At 44.6% G+C, this 21,466-nt stretch overlaps 1 protein-coding gene across 1 annotated transcript in view; it reads left to right on the top strand.

Moving 5' to 3' along the window:
- The window catches only part of Nlrp5 (NLR family, pyrin domain containing 5), a 270,742-nt gene that overhangs the window by 189,368 nt on the left and 59,908 nt on the right, over positions 1-21,466 (top strand). The window contains exons 47-52 of the mRNA XM_087603010.1: positions 645-725; positions 9,728-9,805; positions 11,884-11,961; positions 14,449-14,523; positions 16,668-16,748; positions 20,297-20,371. Of these exons, the coding sequence (XP_087459136.1) occupies positions 645-725; positions 9,728-9,805; positions 11,884-11,961; positions 14,449-14,523; positions 16,668-16,748; positions 20,297-20,371 (468 nt within the window). The remainder of the gene's footprint in view (positions 1-644; positions 726-9,727; positions 9,806-11,883; positions 11,962-14,448; positions 14,524-16,667; positions 16,749-20,296; positions 20,372-21,466) is intronic.

Here is a 21,466-nt window from a genome sequence, read left to right as displayed (position 1 = left end):
CCCCGTGCACCAGGGTCCCAGATTGCCTCTGGTGTTTTCCTCTGGATTCAGAAATGTGGGCAGAGTGTAGTCTCTTCTGGCTTCCCAGGCGTGTCTGTCTCTCTGAAGCTTTAGCTCTCCCTCCCACCGATTTGGGTGCAGATTACTGTTTATCCGGTCGGTCCCTTCAGGTTCTGGCGGTGTCTCAGGCACCCCTAGTTACATTTCTAAAGAGGAAGTAGACAATGGGGAACATCTATGCACCCACAACAGGACACACAAACCTGAAGACAACTCTAATTACAAGTATCAGTTACCCGCAAATTAAATCTCATACAAGCTGTTTCCACAGGCCAGAAATTGGAAGGAATTGGGGATGAATAACAAAGATGTACCTTAACTGCCTATAACCCAGCACCTCCTTGTGTGACACCCACCCTAAGCCTGTCAGAAGAACTAGGAGATAATGCACATGGTAGGGTTCAAATGGGAGCATCTTTGCCTATCCCTACTGCTTTACTGTACTTGAGAGACAAAGGGCCTGACATCAAAGACTATAAGGATATAACCTTAGCAGAAGCTTGCCTAATACTCTATGTAGCTTGGACAGGAACTGTTTCATCCCAACATGGGCAATAAGTTATTAACTCTTTGTTTTGTTCCAGAAAGCACTACAACTCCTCCAAAAAAAGATGATAAAGCAATCCCAAAGAAAGAAGGATCAGAGGAGGAACAGATATCACCAGGTTTGCAGAATGTTTGGGATGTAATGATAGTTACACTTAAAGCCACATGCTGTATAGGTTTTTCTCACATGAATTAGACCTCCAAAGTCTTATGTGTGCTCATGTAGATTGGAGTTGATTTAAGAGCACCCACATCAGGTGTTTGAGCTGGGTATAAGTTCATCTCCAAGAAATCCATCACCTCTGTCGTCTCCTGGCACAAGGCTCATACGTACCCACACATAGACATGGAATCAAAAGCTAAACATAAGTCTTTAAGGTGCATGTTTCCTAAGAGGACCTGAGGTTGACCTCTGACATGAACATCAACATGCACAAACATGATTTACATTTTTCACATATGACACATATATGTACACGAAAAATTCTTCCATATTATCAAGACAAGTTTGGGAGGTTATTTTTTAGTTTCTCTGCCCTAGGTGACAGAACTCTGTGCCTGTCATCATATAGCTATCCACATTAGCTTAAATGTTCTTCCTTCAGGGTATAAGACCTTCTATGTATCTGCAAGATATGGGGAGTGGTAGGTTCTTGGTTCCAGTCATTGTCTCAAGAATTTTAAAAGCACCTTGAAAATTTCTTGGAGGCAAATGATCACCTAGGTTCCTGATATAGACTGCATTAAATTGCATCTCTCTTTGACCATATAGCTGTTATTTATAAGGTTGAATCTGGAGGCTGGGCTTGGTCAGTCAAGTATTAATTCCTACATTAGGACCAGAGTTCAATTCTCAGAACCTATCCAGATATTCCAGATGGTAGGATCCTCTACCTATAATACCACTACCAAGGTGGCAGAGACAGGAGGGTCCCTGGTGCTTGCTGGTCAGGCCAGTCTAACAGGGTGAGATCCAAGTTTAGTGACTCAATAAATAAGATTGATGACGAGAGACAGGGCTCAGAGAGTAAGATCACTTGGCCACTCTGCTAGAGGAGGCAGGTTCAGTTTTGAGGTCCCACAGGCCAGCTCATATCTATAAGTCTAGTTCCAGGACATCAGCCCTCTTGTCATCTCAGCAGGCACAGCCTCCACAACACACAGGGACACACATACCGCAAAAGCATTCTTAAATATAAAGACATGGTGTCCCGCCCGACCTCTCGCCAGCAAGAATACGCGGGAACACACGAATCCTTCTGTAGCCAAATGCTTATATTTATTAATAAAAGAGAGGGCATCTGGGCGCCAGCATGGCATGGCTTATATACACCCTAGCGCGGGGCATCCACACCTGATTGGTTGCTTACCCATGATCTCATTAGGCACGCCCCGGAGTGGGCAAAGACCTGGCACAAAGGTACTCTTGCACATGCACACACAGTTAACTTCCTAAAAGGAAGTTGGCTTGCGCAGCGGAGGCCAGCATCATCTTGTAATGGCAAAGCTACCTCGGCCTTCCACGTGGGGCGCAGTGAAAGCCAGCACCATCTTGTGGTGGCGAATGTTATTGTGCCCCTCTACATCTCCCCCTTATTATTTTATTAATTAATAACAATAAATTATTGTCTAGGCTGGTCTAGGTCCCTGCAGTTACGTCCATCTGCTGTGGCTCCTGTCTTAGGTCGTTCCTCTATGTCACAGCCTTATCCGTCGAAGGGTAACCCTATCACCACCGGGCCCCGTGTCTTAGATTGGTCTGTGCATGAGGAAAGTTGCCCGTCTGTGGATACCGCAGTGCTGTGTGACAGTAACTGTTAATGACCTAGGGTGAACTCTAAAAAGAGGCCAGCCAGAAGATGAGTTAGTGGGGGAATCATGATCACCCTATCTCATGCAGTGAGGAAACCTCAGTGATGTAGAAGGGCTGATCAAAGAATCATTGAGTCTCTCTCATCCCAGTGCAATGGATCCACAGATCCATGGGGTGCAAGAGCAGAGAACTCAGATACCGACTAATTTTTGAGGATAGATAACCAAATTTTAGGGGAGGCCCCTTGTTCAATCGCCACAAATGCTTGAGTGATAACGGCCTTGTCAAGTTTCTGTTGAGATCTGAGTTTGCAAACCAACCATAGCATGAACACTAATCCACAGCATAGGGCTGCACCAAACAGAGCCACCCCCACCCATTCTTTGAAGTACTAGGAATCCAAATCCAAATAGGCAGTGTGAGGGCTAGAGATAGTTTCCGAGGGATCCATCCGGGAGTCATTTCTAGGTGTCAGAATTCTCCGTGTCAGTCGTTCCAGTAGCCAGAATGGGTTTTCTTCTTCCTGCGGGAAAACACAAACCGCTTCCCTGAATCTTATTAAAATAGGATCCGGGCCTTTCCATAGACCAGTCAAAACATCTTTCCATTTTACCATCTCTTTTGGTCTATCAGGCTCTGAACAGTGACGTTCGGCTGCAGTATGGCCTTGGGCATCAAGATTTAAAATATTAAGGGTGAAGAGTGCCATGGAAACAGCTACTCTTGGTACTGAGGGTAGAGCCTCCTCGACTCCCCCTTTTTGTTTAATTAAATAGGATTTGAGTGTGCGATGGGCATGTTCTACAATGCCCTGTCCCTGAGGATTATACGGGAGACCAGTCAGATGAGTCACCTCCATCTGGTGGCAGAATTATTGAAATTTTTGAGAAGTATAAGCTGGTCCATTGTCTGTCTTAAGGAGTTTGGGTTTACCCCAAGCACTCCACGCCTCGAGGCAATGTTGAATTGCATTCGAGGCCTTTTCTCCTGTTAGAGGTGTAGCAAACATGATGCCAGAGCATGTATCAATAGAAACATGCAGATACTGAAGTCTTCCAAAAGAAGGCATATGAGTAACATCCATTTGCCAGACCTGTAGCGGTCGGATTCCTCATGGGTTAACTCCCACATGGGGTACAGGCAGGAATTGACAACAATTTTGACATTGGGTAACTATCTCCCTAGCTTCTTTTCTAGTCAAAGCAAATCGGCGACATAAAGTTTCAGCCGTCACATGAAATTGTCTGTGAAATTCTTTTGCTACATCTAATTGAGGGGACAAGGCAACTGCAATCACTCTTGTAGCTTTGTCCGCTAGGTCATTTCCGCGGGACATTGGACCAGGAAGGCCCGAGTGAGCTCTAATATGTGTTATAAATACAGGGGATCTCCTGCCGAGAAGGGTAGATTGAATTTGTTGAAAAATTTGAGCAAGTTTGCTGGAAGGCCTGATTAATCCAGCCACCTCAAGAACATTAACTGCATTAACCACATAGGAGGAATCTGACACAATGTTAAGCAGGCCTGGGAAGGTCTCGAGGACCTCGAGCACCACGAGCACCACTAAACATTCCACAACTTGAGGTGAGGTTTCATTATACTGCTTAGATACTACCTTATTATTGACCACATAAGCACCTATACCAGTTTTCGACCCATCTGTATACACTACAACCCCATCATCAAGTGGTTTCTGAGACATTATGTGTGGGAACACAATGGCTTGGCTTAAAGCAAATTGTAGGAACAGGTGTTTTGGATAATGATTATCAATCTGTCCAGCAAAGGAAGTAACTAACACTGCCCAAGCATTTGAGGTAGCAGCTAATGTTTGAGCCTGAGTGGCTGTATATGGTACTATCAAAGTTCTGGGTTCTTTCGCAAAATGAGTAATAGCTGCCTTCAACCCGCGGAGTGCAAGCTAAGCAACCGCATCGGGATACCAGTCAATAATCTTAGCAGGAGATGCATTGGGATGGATCCATAAAGGCCCATCCTGCCACAAGACAGCTGTTGGTAATTGCATAGTTTTGAAAACACACAAATCAAAAGGCTTGGTTTCATCAATGCGCTGCAATTGAGCATCCTGTAAGGCTTTTTCTACAACTTGTAAGGCCTGGTTTGCAGCTGGCGTCAATGCTCTCGGAGAGGAGATATGAGAGTCCCCTTCCAGAATATCAAATAAAGGTTTCAACTCGGCAGAGGAAATCTTTAAAAATGGTCTCAGCCAATTTATATCTCCCAATAATTTTTGGAAATCATTTAAGGTATGTAAATGATCTCTGCGAATCTCTAATTTCTGGGGAACTATTTTTTCAGAATAAATGACCGATCCCAGAAATGAGCCAATTTCTGCAATTTGAACCTTTTCTGTAGCGACTTGTAGTCCCCATTGTCCCAATGTTTTGATTAAAATGTGATATGAGGTCTGTAAGGTTGTTAAATCTCTATCACACATTAAAATATCATCCATGTAATGAGCCAGAAGCAAAGATGGAAATTGCTTCCTTATAGGTTCAAGGGCTCGTTGCACATATAGTTGGCACATAGTGGGGCTATTGGCCATGCCTTGAGGCAGGACCTTCCACTGAAATCTCTTATCAGGTTCAAGATGATTAATAGCTGGTATAGTAAATGCAAACCTCTGTCTGTCTTGTGGACACAAGGGGATGGAAAAGGAACAATCCTTAATGTCTATAATTATTATCTTCCATTGCTTAGGTAAGGAGAGTAAGGGTAGGCCTCGTTGGATCGAGCCAAATAAACGCATCTGTGCATTAATGGCTCTCAAATCATGGAGAAGTCTCCATTTTCCTGATTTTTTTCTTTATCACAAAAATAGGAGTATTCCATGGTGAAATGGACGGTTCTAAATGACCAAGCTGTAATTGTTCATTAACCAATTTAGTGGCAGCTTCTAATTTTTCAGAGGATAGATGCCATTGAGGAACCCATATTGCCTCCTCCGTGAGCCAGGGTATGGGCATAGAACCCTCAATGGCACCTAGGAAAAACCCAGGCCCTGCCTTCCTATATTACCTTCTTGAGGGACCAGTTCTAATTTTCCTTGTTCCTTTTTTCCTAATCCCTTCCCTTCCTCGTAGCCCATTCTCTTCATAATCTCGACAGCTTGTCGAGGGTACTCGTTGGTCAATGTCAGACCTAGACCCTGTAAGACATCCCTCCCCCAAAGGTTAACAGGAAGAGGGAGGACATAAGGAATAAACCTTCCTGATTGGCCTTCTGGAGCATGCCAGATCAAGGAGCGTGAGCTGAGAGTGGGGCTGGCCTCATACCCTAGTCCTTGTAAGGAATGGGATGATTGAGTGACAGGCCATGCCTTAGGCCAACTAGAGGAGATAATGCTCTTATCAGCCCCTGTATCTAGAATTCCCGTAAAAGTTTTCCCTTCTATATTCAACTCTAAAGAGGGTCCATCATTAAATAAGCAGAATCAGTCCCAGAAGAGCCAAACTTCGTGGTGCCTCTAGGGACCCCGGAAGAAGGAAAATGATCATGTAAGCTTGGAAAAATAATCAACTGAGCAATCCTGTCACCTGAGGAGATGGAAAAAACGCCTTGAGGGCAAGAGCAGAGAACTTGAAGTTCTCCCGAGTAATCTTGATCTATTATTCCAGGGTGAACAATAAGTCCCTTTAAGGTTAAGGAGGATCGACCCATAATAAGGCCAACACTTCCCACGGGTAGGGGGCCTTTGTAGTCAGTGGGGACAGGTTGCACACCCATCAGTGGCATTAATAAGAATTGGGTGGTGGAACAGAGGTCCACTCCTGCTGAGCCTTTTGTGGCTCTGTGAACCGTGGTGTCCGTCTGTTGTAAGCTGGAGTCCCATATGTTTTGGGGCCCTGAGACTTGGGGCCCAGATACCCATTTTTTGGAGTGTTTTCACCCCCTTCTGCCTGGGGAGGCTCGGGCTGAATAAGCCTGCCTCTGATATCTTTAACTGAGCGACACTCACTAGCCCAATGATAACCTTTCCCACACTTAGTACACAGTCCTGGTGCTCTCTTCTTTTTGAGGGCCTGACACTCCTTTTTCAAATGTCCTGGTTTGCCACAGTTATAGCAGACCCTGCGATCACCTGTACCTGAGCACTTTTGGCCCTGTTAGGATAGCAGCCGTGAGGCCGGCATTAGTAAGCGGGCCTCCAAGTTCTCGGCAAACTCTCAGCCAGTCCTGTAATCCTTTGCTCTTCCTAGGTGTAATAGCTGCTCTGCATTCCTGTGTGGCTTGCTCATAGACCAACTGTTCCACTAAAGGCATTGCCTGTTCAGGGTCTCCAAAGATCCTGCCTGCTGCCTCTGTCATCCTAGCCACGAAGTCTGAGAATGGCTCCTGGGGGCTTTGTATAATTCTCGTTAAGTGTCCCCCGGACTCTCCCTTCTTGGAAAGTGCCTTCCATGCCTTAATGGCAGCAGCGGAGATTTGAGCGTATTCTCCCCAGTCATAGTTTGTTTGATTATTGGCATACTGCCCTTGTCCTGTTAGCAGATCAAGCGTCCAGTCTCTGATTGCCTTCAGCAATGGCATTGACTTTGGCCTGTGCCTGAGAGGCGTCATACCACAAGGCTTTCCATTCCATATATTGTCCCATATTAGGGAGCGCAGCCTTCACTGTTGTCTGCCAGTCTCCTGGAGTCATGGCCAGAGTGGCAAGCCTCTCGACTTGAGCAATAGTAAAATTGGCACTAACTCCATAGTTACGGACCGACTCAGCAAGTTCCTTAATTTGAACATATTCTACTGGTGCGTGAACACGGCCTCCATCGGCGGCCTCAAACACCGGGAATGCCTGCTGTATCTTTTTCTGTTCCTCTTTAGTGAGGAAGGAATCTGAGTGAAATCTCTCCATATAAGATGGAGGGGCGCTGGGGCTTATAGGCCGGGAAACCACATGGTTTCCACCTCCCACTTCCTTTTGTTTACCCAAGCTGTTAGCTCGTTGTTCATCTGGGTAGTATCCTCCTTCTTCATAGCGAGCTGCCTCATCTTCTAAATCCTCTTCCTCAGAGGAGCTAAGCTCATCTGTCTCTAAGCTATCAAGCTCTGAAGTCTTTAAATCCTTTACCGGATAAAGACTTCTCCTTTTCAAGACTTTTTTTCTCCCTTCTGTTTTATCTCTCCCGGGGCGTTTTTTCCCCAATCTCTCGCCTCCGCAGAGGGGACTGTCTGCTTGTTATCTTTCCTTGAGCTCTTTAATTTTTTACCCAATCCTGTTTCTGACATGCTGCCTTGCCCCTCCCCCAGTGCTCTCCGCTTTGCTGTTACAGCTGGGCGGCTCCCATGCGACCTCTGACGCCGTCTGGCAGTAGCTAGAAACTCAAAGGCCAATAGAGAAAGCCTGAGGGCTGCCAGAACGATAATAAAAACTTCCACTGCATCTAGCAGGGGAGTGAACTGGAACAGGTCAAGGCTAAGCATTGTCTCTCAGGATCTTACCTTTTAAACACTACAGTTCTGGATTCCTTCCGCAGACGGAAGACCCCCTCTTGGCACCTGGCGATGGTGTGGCGTTTCTCCCAGGTTTCCGGCACCAGATGTCCCGCACGACCCCTCACCAGCAAGAATGCGCAGGAACACATGAATCCTTCTGTAGCCAAATGCTTATATTTATTAATAATAGAGAGGGCGGCCGGGCGCCAGCATGGCATGGCTTATATACACCCTAGCGCGGCGCATCCACACCTGATTGGTTGCTTACCCATGATCTCATTAGGCACGCCCCGGAGTGGGCAAAGACCTGGCACAAAGGCACTCTTGCACATGCGCACACAGTTAACTTCCTGAAAGGAAGTCGGCTGGCACGGCGGAGGCCAGCGCCATCTTGTAATGGCAAAGCTACCTCGGCCTTCCACGTGGGGCGCAGTGGAAGCCAGCGCCATCTTGTGGTGGCGAATGTTATTGCGGCCCTCTACAACATGGTAAACACATCTTTGAACATTAAGATAGTATGTGACTGAGAAAGGCATAAAAACTCAACCTCTTCTCCATATTTGTACACACAAATGTGCACATGGACTTGCCCAATCCCATGTACCCACACAGAGAGTCCTGAAATCCAAGTAGATGACCTGACCCTACAGAAACCTGACTTCAAATCCTGACACTTTTTCAGCAGCCCTTACCCAATCTCTGATGCAGTTTTCACTGTCTTGGTCTTAGCAGAGGTAGCCCCACCTGCAGGATTTCCTATCCCCAACAGCTGTATAATGTACGGAGGACAGCAGTTAACAGATCTCCTCTTTCTCTGTTCTCTAAGAATGGGTGGGGGACTTAATACAGATGGGATCTCTGCTCTGAACAAAAAGCAATATCATCTTCCATTCATTACACACATGTTCACCAGAGCTGCCCTTGACTCCAGTTCCACAGAGTCCAATGTCCTCTTCTGTCCTCCAAGGGCAACTATAAGAATGCGTAGACATTGTCTTAGTCAGGGTTTCTATTCCTGCAAAAAAATAACATGGCCAAGAAGCAAGTTGTTGAGGAAAGGGTTTATTCTGGTTTCACATTCACATTGCTGTCCATCACCAAAGGATGGAACTCATACAGAGCAGGAATCAGAAGATGATACAGAGGCCCCAGAGAGATGTTACTTACTGGCATGCAACCCCCGGCTTGCTCTTGTATAGAAGCCAAGACTACCAAACCAGGGACAACACAACCCACAATGGACTGGGTCCTCCCCCCTTGATCACTAGTTGAGACAATGCCTTACAGCTAGGTCTCATGGATGCATTTCCTCAACTGAAGCTCCTTTCTGTGATAACTTCAGCTTGTGTCAAGTTGACACACAAAACCAATGACTACAGACATGTACAAAAAAAAGGATATAAATTATTCTTGAAACAAAGATTGGTACCTAGAAAAGAACTAGACCATGACAAACAATTGTGGACCCACAACAACAAACACAATGTTGAAGACCATTCTAATTACAAATATCAATTAAAAGCTAGTTACAATCTCTGAAATTTAAAGGAATTGAGGATGAATAACCAAAATGAACCCTTAATGCCCATAACATGGTATCTCATTGTGAAACCCACCCTAAGCCACTCAGATGTAGTAGTGTAGAATGCTCAAGGTAGGATCCAAATTGGTGGAGCATCTTTGCCTCTCTCTGCTGCTTTAATGTACTCAGGGACAAAGGACCTGGCCTCACAGACTACACAGGGCATAAACTGTGCAAAAGCTTGCCTTAATCCTCTATGTAATGTGGAAATGAGGTGTTCTCATCCCCAGATGAGATAGTTAGACTGAGTTAACTCTTCCTCTCTGTTACAGAAAGCAAAACGACTCCTCCAGAAAAAGGTGCTAAAATGATTCCAGAATTCCAAGGACCAGAGCAGGAACAGACATCAGGTTTGCAGGAGGGGTGTGGTGTAAAAATGGGTACACGTAAAGCCACGTGCTGTATGGTCTTTTATCTGAAGAATTACACCCACAAATTCTTATGTGTGTGCATGCAGGATTGCAGTTCGGTTACCCACATCCACATCTGCTTCTCTGAGCTACATGTAATTCAGGCTCCAAGAAATCCAATGCCTCCGTCCTCTGCTGGCACAAGGCTCATAAACGTATCCACACGGACATATAATTAAAAATTAAAAATAAGTCTTTGTTTTGAGGTGGTTGTTTCCTGAGGGAAGAAACCTAAGGTTGACCTCTGGCAGGCATTTCAACATGACACACATACTTCACACTTATCACATACAGCATACATGTGTACACAATATTTCAATATTGGCAAGATAGAGGTTTAGGAGTATAATTTTGGGTGCCTCAGCCATAGCTGAAAATTCTCTGTGCCTGTCTTTATACTGCTGTCCCCACTGGCTTACACTAAATATGTTGTTTCTATCAGGGTATATATGACTGTAATTGTCTTCAAGATTTGGGGAGGCATTCTTAGTTCCATTGGGTCATATCTCCAATTTTGAAATTGCCTTGACAAATTCTTGGAAAGAAATAGTCTGCTAGGCTCTAGATATGGACTGCACTAACGGCATTGTGTTTGGGTATATAGCTGTCATGAAAAGGGTTTAATCTGCAGGCTGGTCTCACTCAATAAAGAAATTCTTCCTGCACTAGGACCAGAGTTCAATTCCCAGAATCTACCTAGATATACCTGGGGGAGGGGCATGTGCCTATGAAAGCTCCACCAAGGAGGCAGAGACAGGAGAATCCCTAATGCGTGCTGGCCAGCCCAGTCTACCACGTGCTGCCCAGGTTTAGTGAGACTCTCCAAAACTAAGATTGGACACCAGAGACAGCACTCAGAGGGTAAAATTCACTTGGTCACTCATTTGGAGGATACAAAATCAGTTTTCATTTCTCACATGCCAGCTCATATCTCTTAGTCTAGTTCTAGAGAATGTGCCCTCCTGTAGTCTAAGTAGGCATAGCCTGACTGGCACAAGGTACAGGGACATACGTACAGGAAGAGCATTCTTAAAGATAAAAACATCTTTAAAAGTTAATACTGAGAGTGACTGAGAAAGACATGAAAAGTCAACCTGTGGTCCACCGATGGTCACAGAATTTGCACATGGACCTGCCAGTGTGCATGTATACACAGAGCCGTGGCAACTAAGAGGAGGAGCTGCTGCAGAGCAGCAACTCCAAATGCTGATACTTCCTCAGGAGCCCGCACCCAAACTCTGGTGCAATTTTAAGTGTCTGACGTTTGCACAGGGAGTCTCAGCTGCGTGATTTCATGTAGCCAGCAGCTCTATCATGTCCAAAGGATAGCAGTTCACATCTCTCCTCCCCACCCTCTGTTCCCTCAGGATTGGAAGTTCATAGAGATGGTATCCCTGCTTTGAAGAGTAAAGTCATGTTCCCCCTTATAGCACACACATTGAAGTGGCTCACAGCTGCCTCTAACTCCAGTTCCACAGAGCTCAATGTCCTGTTCTGGCTCCCTAGGGCACCTGTGTGAATACATGGATATGTCCCAAACAATAAAAAGTGTTCTTTTCAAAACCTAGTTACATTTCTAAAGAGGAAGTAGACAATCAGGAACATCTGTGCATCCACAACAAGACACACAAACCTGAAGACAACTCTAATTACTAGTATCAGTTACCCGCAAATTAAATCTCATACAAGCTGCTTCCACAGGTCAGAAAATGGAAGGAATTGGGAATGAAAAACAAAAATGAACGTTAACTGCCTATGGCCCAGCACCTCCTTGTGTGACACTCACCCTAAGCCTCTCAAAAGAACTAGGAGATAATGCACATGTTAGGGTTCAAATGTGAGCATCGTTGCCTCTCCCTACTACTGCCTTACTGTACTTCTGAGACAGAGGGCCTGACACCAAAACTATAAGGACATAAACCGAGCAGAGGCTTGCCTTAACGCTCTATGTAGTTTGGACATGACCTGTTCTCATCCCAATGTTGGCAATAAATTATTAACTCTATCTTTGGTTGCAGAAAGCCCAACAACTCCTCCAAAAAAAGATGATAAAGCAATCCCGAAGGACGAAGGATCAGAGAAGGAACAGACATCAGGTTTGCTGGCGGGGTGGGGTGTAAAGATGGGTTCATTTAAAGTCACATGCTGTGTAGGTTATGATCTGAAGCTTTAGACCCCTGCATTCTCATGTGTGTGCACGCATATTGGAGTTGATTTAACAGCACCTACGTCAGGTGACTCAGAGCTGGGTATAAATTCATCTCCAAGAAATCCAACACCTCTGTCATCTCCTGGCACAAGGCTCATACATACCCACCCATAGACATGGAATTGAAAGTTAAAAATAAGTTTGTTTTAAGGGGGATGTTTCCTGAGGAAGGACACCTAAGACTGACCACTGGCACTAACATCAACATGACACACACATACTTAACAGTGATCACATACCATAAACATATGTACATGATTAATTCTTCTACATTGTTGACACAGAGGTGTGGGAGGGTAATATTGGGTTTCTCAGCACTAGGTGACTAGTCTCTGTGCCTGTCATTTTACAGCTTTCCCCATTAGCCTATATGCTATTTCTTTCATGGTATATGACTTTCGATGTGTCTGCTAGATATTAGGGGGTGGTTAGTTCTTGGTTCCATTGATTTGTATCATAAATATTAAATCGCCTTGACAATTTCATAGAGGGAAATGATCAGCTAGGTTCCTGATGTGCACTGCATTAAATTTCATCTGTGTTTGGGTAAATAACTGTTAACAGGGTTGAATCTGGAGCCTTGTCTTGCTCAGTACAGAAATGCTTTCTGAACTTGGGCCAGAGTTCCATTCCCAGAATCTATCTAGATGTGCCTATAAAACCACCACCAAGGAGGCAGAGACAAGAGGATCCCTGGTGCTTTCTGGCCAGCCCAGTCTACCATGGTGGGATCCAGGTTTAGTGAGACTCTTCGATAAATGAGATTGGAGATCACAGACAGGACTCAGAGGGTAAGATCACGTGGCCACTCTGCTAGAGGAGGCAGATTTGGTTTTGAGGTCCCACAGGCCAGCTCATATCTGTAAGTCTAGTTCCAGGGCATCTGCCCTCTTGGGGTCTCAGTAGGCACAGCCCCCACATACACAGGGACACACATACCGGAAAAGCATCCTTAAATATAAAGACATGGTAAACACATCTTAAACATTAAGATTGTGTGTGACTGAGAAAGACATGAAAAGTCAACCTCTTGTCCATATTTGTGCACACAATTCTGCACTTGGACTTACCCATCCCAAGTACCCACACATAGTGCTGACATCCAAGTAGAGGACCTGACTTTACAGAAAAGTGATTCCAAATCCCAACACTTCCTCAACAGCCCTTACCCAATCTATGATGCCATTTTAAGTGTCTTAGTCTTGTACAGGTAGCCAAACTGCATGATTTCCTATGCCCAACAGCTGTTTGATGCTCAGAGGCAGTAGGTAACAGATCTTCTTCCTCTGTTCCCTTAAAAAAGGGTGGGGGAATTAATACAGATGGTATCTCTCCTTTTAACAAACAAAACCGTGTTCCATTCAATACACCCACATTCAGGTGATCACTTGGTCCACAGCTGCCCTTGACTCCAGTATGACAGAGTCCAGTTTCTCCTTCTGTCCTCCCAGGGAACCCATAAAAACACATAATAAACATTGTCTTAGTCAGTTTTTATTTCTACACACATCATGACCAAGAAGCAGGTTGGTGAAGAAAGGGTTTATTCTGCTTACACATTCACATGGCTGTTCATCACCAAAGGCAGTCAGAACTAGAACTCAGACAGGGCAGGACTCAAAAGCCAATATAGAGGCCCCAGAGAGATGTTACTTACTGACATGCAACCCCTGGCTTGCTCAGCTTGCTCTTGTATAGAAGCCAAGACTACCAGCCCAGGGACAGCACCATCCACAATGGGCTGGGTTCTCCCGCCTTGATCACTAGTAGAAACAATACCTTAAGGCTAGGTCTCATGGAAGCATTACCTCAACTGAAGCTCCTATGTCTGTGATAACTTCAGCTTGTGTCAAGTTGACATATAAAACGAGACAATGCAGACATATACAAAAAAAGGATGTAAATTATTTTCAACACCAAGGTGGTTGCCTACAGAAGGAGATCATGGAAAAAAAACTGTAGACCCACAACAAAAAACACAATGTTGAAGACCATTCTAATTACAAGTATCAATTAAAAGCTAATTACAACCTAATTAAAAGCTGCTTACTAAGGTCTGAAATTTAAAAGAATTGAGGATTCCTTTAACCAAGATGAACCCTTAATGCCTATAACATGGCACCTCACTGCGAAACCCACCCTGAGCCACTCAGATGTAGAAGTGTATAATGCACAAGTTAGGGTCCAAATGGAGTACCTTCTCCTATCTCTGCTGCCTTAATGTACTCCTGAGGCAAAGGAACTGGCCTCACAGACTGCACAGGGCATAAACTGTGCAAAGGCTTGCCTTAATCCTCTATGAAATGTGGAAATGAGGTGTTCTCATACCCAGCTGGGATAGTTAGACTGAAATAACTCTTCCTCTCTGTTGCAGAAAGCAAAATCACTCCAGAGAAGTCTGATAAAGCAAGCCCAAAGGATAAAGGATCAGAGGAAGAACAGACATCAGGTTTGCAGGCAGGAGGGGTTGGGGTGTAAAGTTAGGTGCACTTAAAGCCACATGCTGTGCAGGTTTTGATCTGAAGCTTTAGACCCCTGCATTCTCATGTGTGTGCATGCAGGTTGGAGTTGATTTACCAGCACCTACGTCAGGTGGCTCAGAGCTAAGTATAAATCCAGCTCCAGGAAATCCAAGACCTCTGTCGTCTGCTGACACAATGCTCATCGATACCCTCACATAGACATAGAATTAAAACTAAAAATAAGACTTTCTGTTAGGGTGGATGTTTCTGTTTCCTGAGTACGAAAACCTAAGGTTGACCTCTGGCACCAACATCCAAATGCCCACACATACTTAACACTTATAATGTACAACACATATATGTACAAGATCGATTCTTCTACATTGTCCACACAGAGGTGTAGCACAGTAACTTGGGGTATCTCAGCCATAGGTGACTGGTCTCTGTGCCTGTCTTTTTACAGTTCACCCCATTGGCTAAATTGTTGCTTCTTTAACAATATATGAGTTTTTATGTGGCTGCAAGATTTGGGGGGTGGTGGGTTCTTGGTTCCATTCATTGTATCATGAATTTTAGAATCACCTTGGCAATTTCTTGAATGGAAATGATCAGCTAGTCTCCTGATATAGACTGCATTAAATTGCATCTGTGTTTGGATATATAGCTGTTATTAATTTTGTTCTATCTGGAGGCATTTCTTGGTCACTCAAAGCAATGCTTCCTGTACTATGACCAGAGTTCCATTCCCAGGAACTACCTAAATATACCAGGGGGATGACCATGTGCTTATAATACCACCACCAAGGAGACAGAGACAGGAGGATCCCTGGTACTTGCTTGCCAGCCCAGTCTACCATGGTGAAATATAGGTTTAGTGAGACTCTCCAAAACTAAGATTGGAGAACAGAGAGATGGTTCATCAGGAAAGAGCACTTGACCAGTCTTCTGTAGGATCCAGGTTCAGTTTTGAACTCCAACAATCCAGCTAACATCTGTAAGTCTATTCCAGGGGATGTGCCCTCTTGTGGTCTTAGCAGGCATACCCTGCCTGCACAGGGTACAGGGACATACAGACAGAAAAAGCATTCTTAAATAAAGATCAATACATCTTTAAAAAATAATATTGAGGGGTTGGGGATTTAGCTCAGTGGTAGAGCACTTGCCTAGCAAGCGCAAGGCCCTGAGTTCAGTCCCCAGCTCCGAAAAAAAAAGAAAAAAGAACAAAAAAAACTTAATATTGAGAATCAGTGAGAAAGACATGAAAAGTCAACCTTTTATCCATATATGAACACACAAATGTGCACATGGACCGCCCCCTCCAAGTACACACTGAAAGCTATTACAACCAAGCAGAGGGCAAGCTCCTGCAGAGAAATTATTCCAAATGCTGACACTTCCTCAGGAGCCCCTACCAAATCTCTTATGCAATTGTAAGTGACTCAATCTTGCACAGGTAGTCCCAGCTGCATGACTTCATGTGCCCAACAGATGAATGATGTCCATAGGACAGCAGTTCACACCTCTCCTCCCCATCCTCTGTTCCATAAGGGTAGGGGGTGATGCTACAGATGGTCCCTCTGCTTTGAACAAAATGCAATATCCTGTTCCATTCAAAACACCCATGTTCAAGTGACTCAGAGTCCATGTTCTCCTCTGGCCTCCAAGGCCATCTGTGTGCACCCAAACATGTAAAAAAAAATGAAATATTTTTTCCAAAATTTGGTAAGTGTCTACAGAGGAAAAAAAACCACAATTGACACCTGTGCACCCACACAAACACACAGAAGTATTAAGTGAATATCTGCTTATGCATGTCTGGAAATTGGAGAAATTGAGGATGAATAATGAAGATGAACCCTTAAATGCCTATGACACAGAACTCCTTGTGACACCCACCCTATGCCTCTCAAAAGAAGTAGTGTGGAATGCACATGTTGCAGTTCCAGTGGAGCATCTTCGCCTATCTCAGCTGCTTTACTGAACTTCTGAGGCAATGGTCCTGACATCAGAGACTACACAGTACATAAACTGTGCAAAGGCTTCCCTTCATCCTCTATATAGTTTGAAGATGAAGTGTTCTCATCGCCAGCTGGGATACTTAGACTGAATTAACTCTTCCTCTCTATTACAGAAAGCAAAATTACTCCTCCAAGGAAAGATGATAAAGCAATCCCGAAGGGGGAAAGATCAGAGGAGGAACAGACATCACCAGGTTTGCTGGAGGGTGGGGTGTAAAGATGGGTGCACTTCAAACCACATGCTGTGTAGGTTTTAACTGAAGAATTAGACCCCTGTATTCATTCCTTTTCTTTTATTATTTATTCATTTATTTTTACACTCCAGATTTATTCCCCTTCCAGTCTACCCCTCCCACCTCCTAACTGCCCCCCCATTGTCTCCACAAGTGTCCCCACCCTACCCACCACATAAGACCTCTAAACATTCTGGGCCTCCAGTCTCTTGACAGTTAGGTGCATCTTCTCTGACTGAACTCAAACCCAGGAGTCCTCTCCTGTATATGTGTTAGGGGCCACATCTCAGCTGGTGTAAGCTGCCTGGCTGGTGATCCAGTGTTTAAGAGATCTCGGTGGTCCAGGTTAATTGAGACTGCTGGTCCTCCTAAAGGGTTGCCCTCCTCCTCAGCTTCCTCCACCTTTCCCTAATTCAACCACAGGGGTGGGCAGCTTCTATTCATTGGTTGGGTACAAATGTCTGCATCTCACTCTGTCAGGTGTTTGTTGGGTCTTTTGGAGGGCAGTTATGATAGGTCCCTTTCTGTGAAAATCCCATAGTCTCAGTAATGATGTCAGGCCTTGGGGCCTCCTCTTGAACTGGATCCCACTTTGGCCTGTCACTGGACCTTTAACAACAATCATTTTGAGGTTGTGATAGAGCAGATGAGGTGTTAGAAAGGAGTGGTGCTGGCACACAGGATGGCAGGAGCAAGCAAAGCTTTGGTGACTCCTGGAGACCGGGAAGGAAGCAGAGTGGTTAGAAATCTCACTTCCTGTAACCCCGCAACTTCTCTTAGTTCTGAAATTTGTGGGTCCCAAATCAGAGTGTGGGTAGTCAGGTACAAGAGAGATGTATAGAGAATATGTTTACTTTTTTATTTTTTTTTCCATTTTTTTTTAAATTTCATATTTCTTATTTACATTTCAAATGTTGTTCCCTTACCCAGTTTCCTGTCCATCAGCCCACTAGCCCCTCCAACTCCCCTGCTACAAAGCTGTTCCCCACCCTAGTACTCCCCACACAATACCCTACACTGGGGGGGTCCAACCTTGGAAGGACCAAGGGCTTCTCTTTCCATTGGTTCCCAGCAAGGTCATCCTTTGCTACAATATAGAGTTGGAGCCATGTAGACACTGCATTCTTACATGTGTGCATGAAGGTTGGAGTTGATTTACCAGCCCCCACATCAGATGGCTTAGAGCTGGGTATAAATCCCTCTCCAAGAAATCCATCACCTCTGTCCTCTGCTGGCACAAGGCTCATACATACCCACACAGAGGCATGGAATTAGAAGTTAAAAATCTTTGTGTTAAGGTGGATGTTTCCTGAGGAAGGAAACCTAAGGTTGGCCTCTGGAACCAACATCAACATGCACACGTACTTAACACTTACCACATACCACGTACATATGTACACTAATTCTTCTGCCTTGTGGACACAGAGGTGTGGGAGGGTATTGTTGGGTTTCTCAGCACTAGATGACTATTCTCTGTGCCTGTCCTTTAACAGCTATCCCTGCTTCTTTCAGGGTACATGACTTTCTAAGTGTCTGCAAGCTTTAGGGGTGTTTCGTTCTTTGTTCCATTGATTTGTATCATAAATCAAAAATCACCTTGACAATTTCATGGAGGGAAATGATCAGCTAGTTTCCTGATATGCACTGCATCAAAACATCTGTGTTTGGGTAAATAACTGTTAACAAGGTTGAATCTGAAGGCTTGTCTTGCACAGTAAAATGCTTTCTGCACTTGGGCCAGAGTTCCATTGCCAGAACCTGTCTAGATGTCCTGGTGGGAGGGGCATGTGCCTATAATACCACTACCAAGGAGGCAGAGACAGGAGGATCCCTGGTGCTTGCTGGTCAGCCCAGTCTTCCATGATGAGATCCAGGTTTAGTGAGACTCTGAATAAATGAGATTGGAGACCAAAACATGTCTCGGAGGGTAAGATCACTTGGCTATTCTTATAGAGGATGTAGGTTCAGTTTTGAGGTCCCATAGGCCAGCTCATATCTATCTAAGTTGTTCCACAGCTTCTGCCCTTTTGTGGTCTCAGCAGGCACAGCCTCCACAACATACACGGACATACATACAGGAAAAACATTATTAAATATAAAGACATGATAAACACATCTTTAAACATTAAGGTTGTGCGTGCTGAGAAAGACAAGAAAAGTCAACCTCTTATCCATATTTGTGCACACAAATGTGTATGTGGACTTTGCCCACTCCCATGTACCCACACAGAGAGTCCTGATATCCAATCAGAGGAACTGTCCCTAATGAAAAGTGACTCCAAATCCTGACACTTTCTCAGCAGCCCTTGCCCAGTCTCTGATGCGATCTTAAGTGTCTTACCCTTGTACAGGTAGCCCCAGCAGCAGGATTCCTATGCCCAACAGCTGTATGATGTACAGAGGACAGCAGCTAACAGATCTCCTCTTCCTCTGTTCCCTAAATAAGGGGACTTAATACAGATGGTATCTCTGCTCTGAACAAAGAGCAATATCATCTTCCATTCAAAACACCCACATTGAAGTGATCCACAGCTGCCCTTGACTCCAGTTCCACAGACTCCAATGTCCTCTTCTGTCCTCACAGGGAACCTGTAAGAACACATAGACATTGTATTGATCAGGGTTTCTATTTCTTTACAACCATCATGACCAAGAAGCAAATTGGTGAGGAAAGATTTTGTTCTGATTACACATTCGCGTGGCCGTTCATCACCAAAGGACTTCAGGACTGGAACTCACAGAGAGAAGGAACCAGGAGCTTATACATAAGGTCCCTGAGAGATGTTACTTGCTGGCATGAAACCCCTGGCTTGCTAAGCTTGCTCTTTTATAGAACCCAAGACTACCAACCCAGGGACAGCACCATCCACAATGGGCTGGGTCCTCCCCCCTTGATCACTAGTTGAGACAATGCCTTAAGGCTAGGTCTCATGGAGGCATTTCCCCAACTGAAGCTCCTATGTCTGTGGTAACTTCATCTTGTGTCAAGTTGACGCATAAAACCTGCCATTACACACATGTACAAAAACAGATATGAATTAATTTTCAACACCAAGGTGCTTGCCTACAGAAGAAGGAGACCATGGCAAAAAAAAAAAAAAAGACCCACAACAAAAAACACAATGTTGAAGACCATTCTAATTACAAGTATCAATTAAAAGCTAATTATAGTCTAATTAAAAGCTGCTTACTAAGGTCTGAAATTTAAAAGAATTGAGGATTCCTTTAACCAAGATGAACCCTTAATGCCTATAACATGGCACCTCACTGCGAAACCCACCCTGAGCCACTCAGATGTAGAAGTGTAGAATGCACAAGTTAGGGTCCAAATGGAGTACCTTCTCCTATCTCTGCTGCCTTAATGTACTCCTGAGGCAAAGGACCTGGCCTCACAGACTGCACAGGGCATAAACTGTGCAAAGCTTAATCCTCTATGAAATGTGGAAATGAGGTGTTCTCATACCCAGCTGGGATAGTTAGACTGAAATAACTCTTCCTCTCTGTTGCAGAAAGCAAAATCACTCCAGAGAAGTCTGATAAAGCAAGCCCGAAGGATAAAGGATCAGAGGAAGAACAGACATCAGGTTTGCAGGCAGGAGGGGTTGGGGTGTAAAGTTAGGTGCACTTAAAGCCACATGCTGTGCAGGTTTTGATCTGAAGCTTTAGACCCCCGCATTCTCACGTGTGTGCATGCAGGTTGGAGTTGATTAACCAGCACCTACGTCAGGTGGCTCAGAGCTAAGTATAAATCCAGCTCCAGGAAATCCAAGACCTCTGTCATCTGCTGACACAATGCTCATCGATACCCTCACATAGACATAGAATTAAAACTAAAAATAAGACTTTGTGTTAGGGTGGATGTTTCTGTTTCCTGAGTACGAAAACCTAAGGTTGACCTCTGGCACCAACATCCAAATGCCCACACATACTTAACACTTATAACGTACAACACATATATGTACAAGATCGATTCTTCCACATTGTCCACACAGAGGTGTAGCACAGTAACTTGGGGTATCTCAGCCATAGGTGACTGGTCTCTGTGCCTGTCTTTTTACAGTTCGCCCCATTGGCTAAATTGTTGCTTCTTTAACAATGTAGGAGTTTTTATGTGGCTGCAAGATTTGGGGGGTGGTGGGTTCTTGGTTCCATTCATTGTATCATGAATTTTAGAATCACCTTGGCAATTTCTTGAGTGGAAATGATCAGCTAGTCTCCTGATACAGACTGCATTAAATTGCATCTGTGTTTGGGTATATAGGTGTTATTAATTTTGTTGTATCTGGAGGCATTTCTTGGTCACTCAAAGCAATGCTTCCTGTACTATGACCAGAGTTCCATTCCCAGGAACTACCTAAATATACCAGGGGGATGACCATGTGCTTATAATACCACCACCAAGGAGACAGACACAGGAGGATCCCTGGTACTTGCTTGCCAGCCCAGTCTACCATGCTGAAATATAGGTTTAGTGAGACTCTCCAAAACTAAGATTGGAGAACAGAGAGATGGTTCATCAGGAAAGAGCACTTGACCAGTCTTCTGTAGGATCCAGGTTCAGTTTTGAGCTCTGACAATCCAGCTAACATCTGTAAGTCTATTCCAGGGGATGTGCCCTCTTGTGGTCTTAGCAGGCATACCCTGCCTGCACAGGGTACAGGGACATACAGACAGGAATA

The sequence above is a fragment of the Rattus norvegicus genome, chromosome 1, assembly GCF_021556685.1.
Source record: "Rattus norvegicus strain SHRSP/BbbUtx chromosome 1, alternate assembly SHRSP_T2T, whole genome shotgun sequence".
Classification (NCBI taxonomy): Eukaryota; Metazoa; Chordata; class Mammalia; order Rodentia; family Muridae; genus Rattus; species Rattus norvegicus.
Note: the sequence above shows the minus strand (reverse complement) of the source record. Positions and strands in the feature narration are given on the sequence as shown.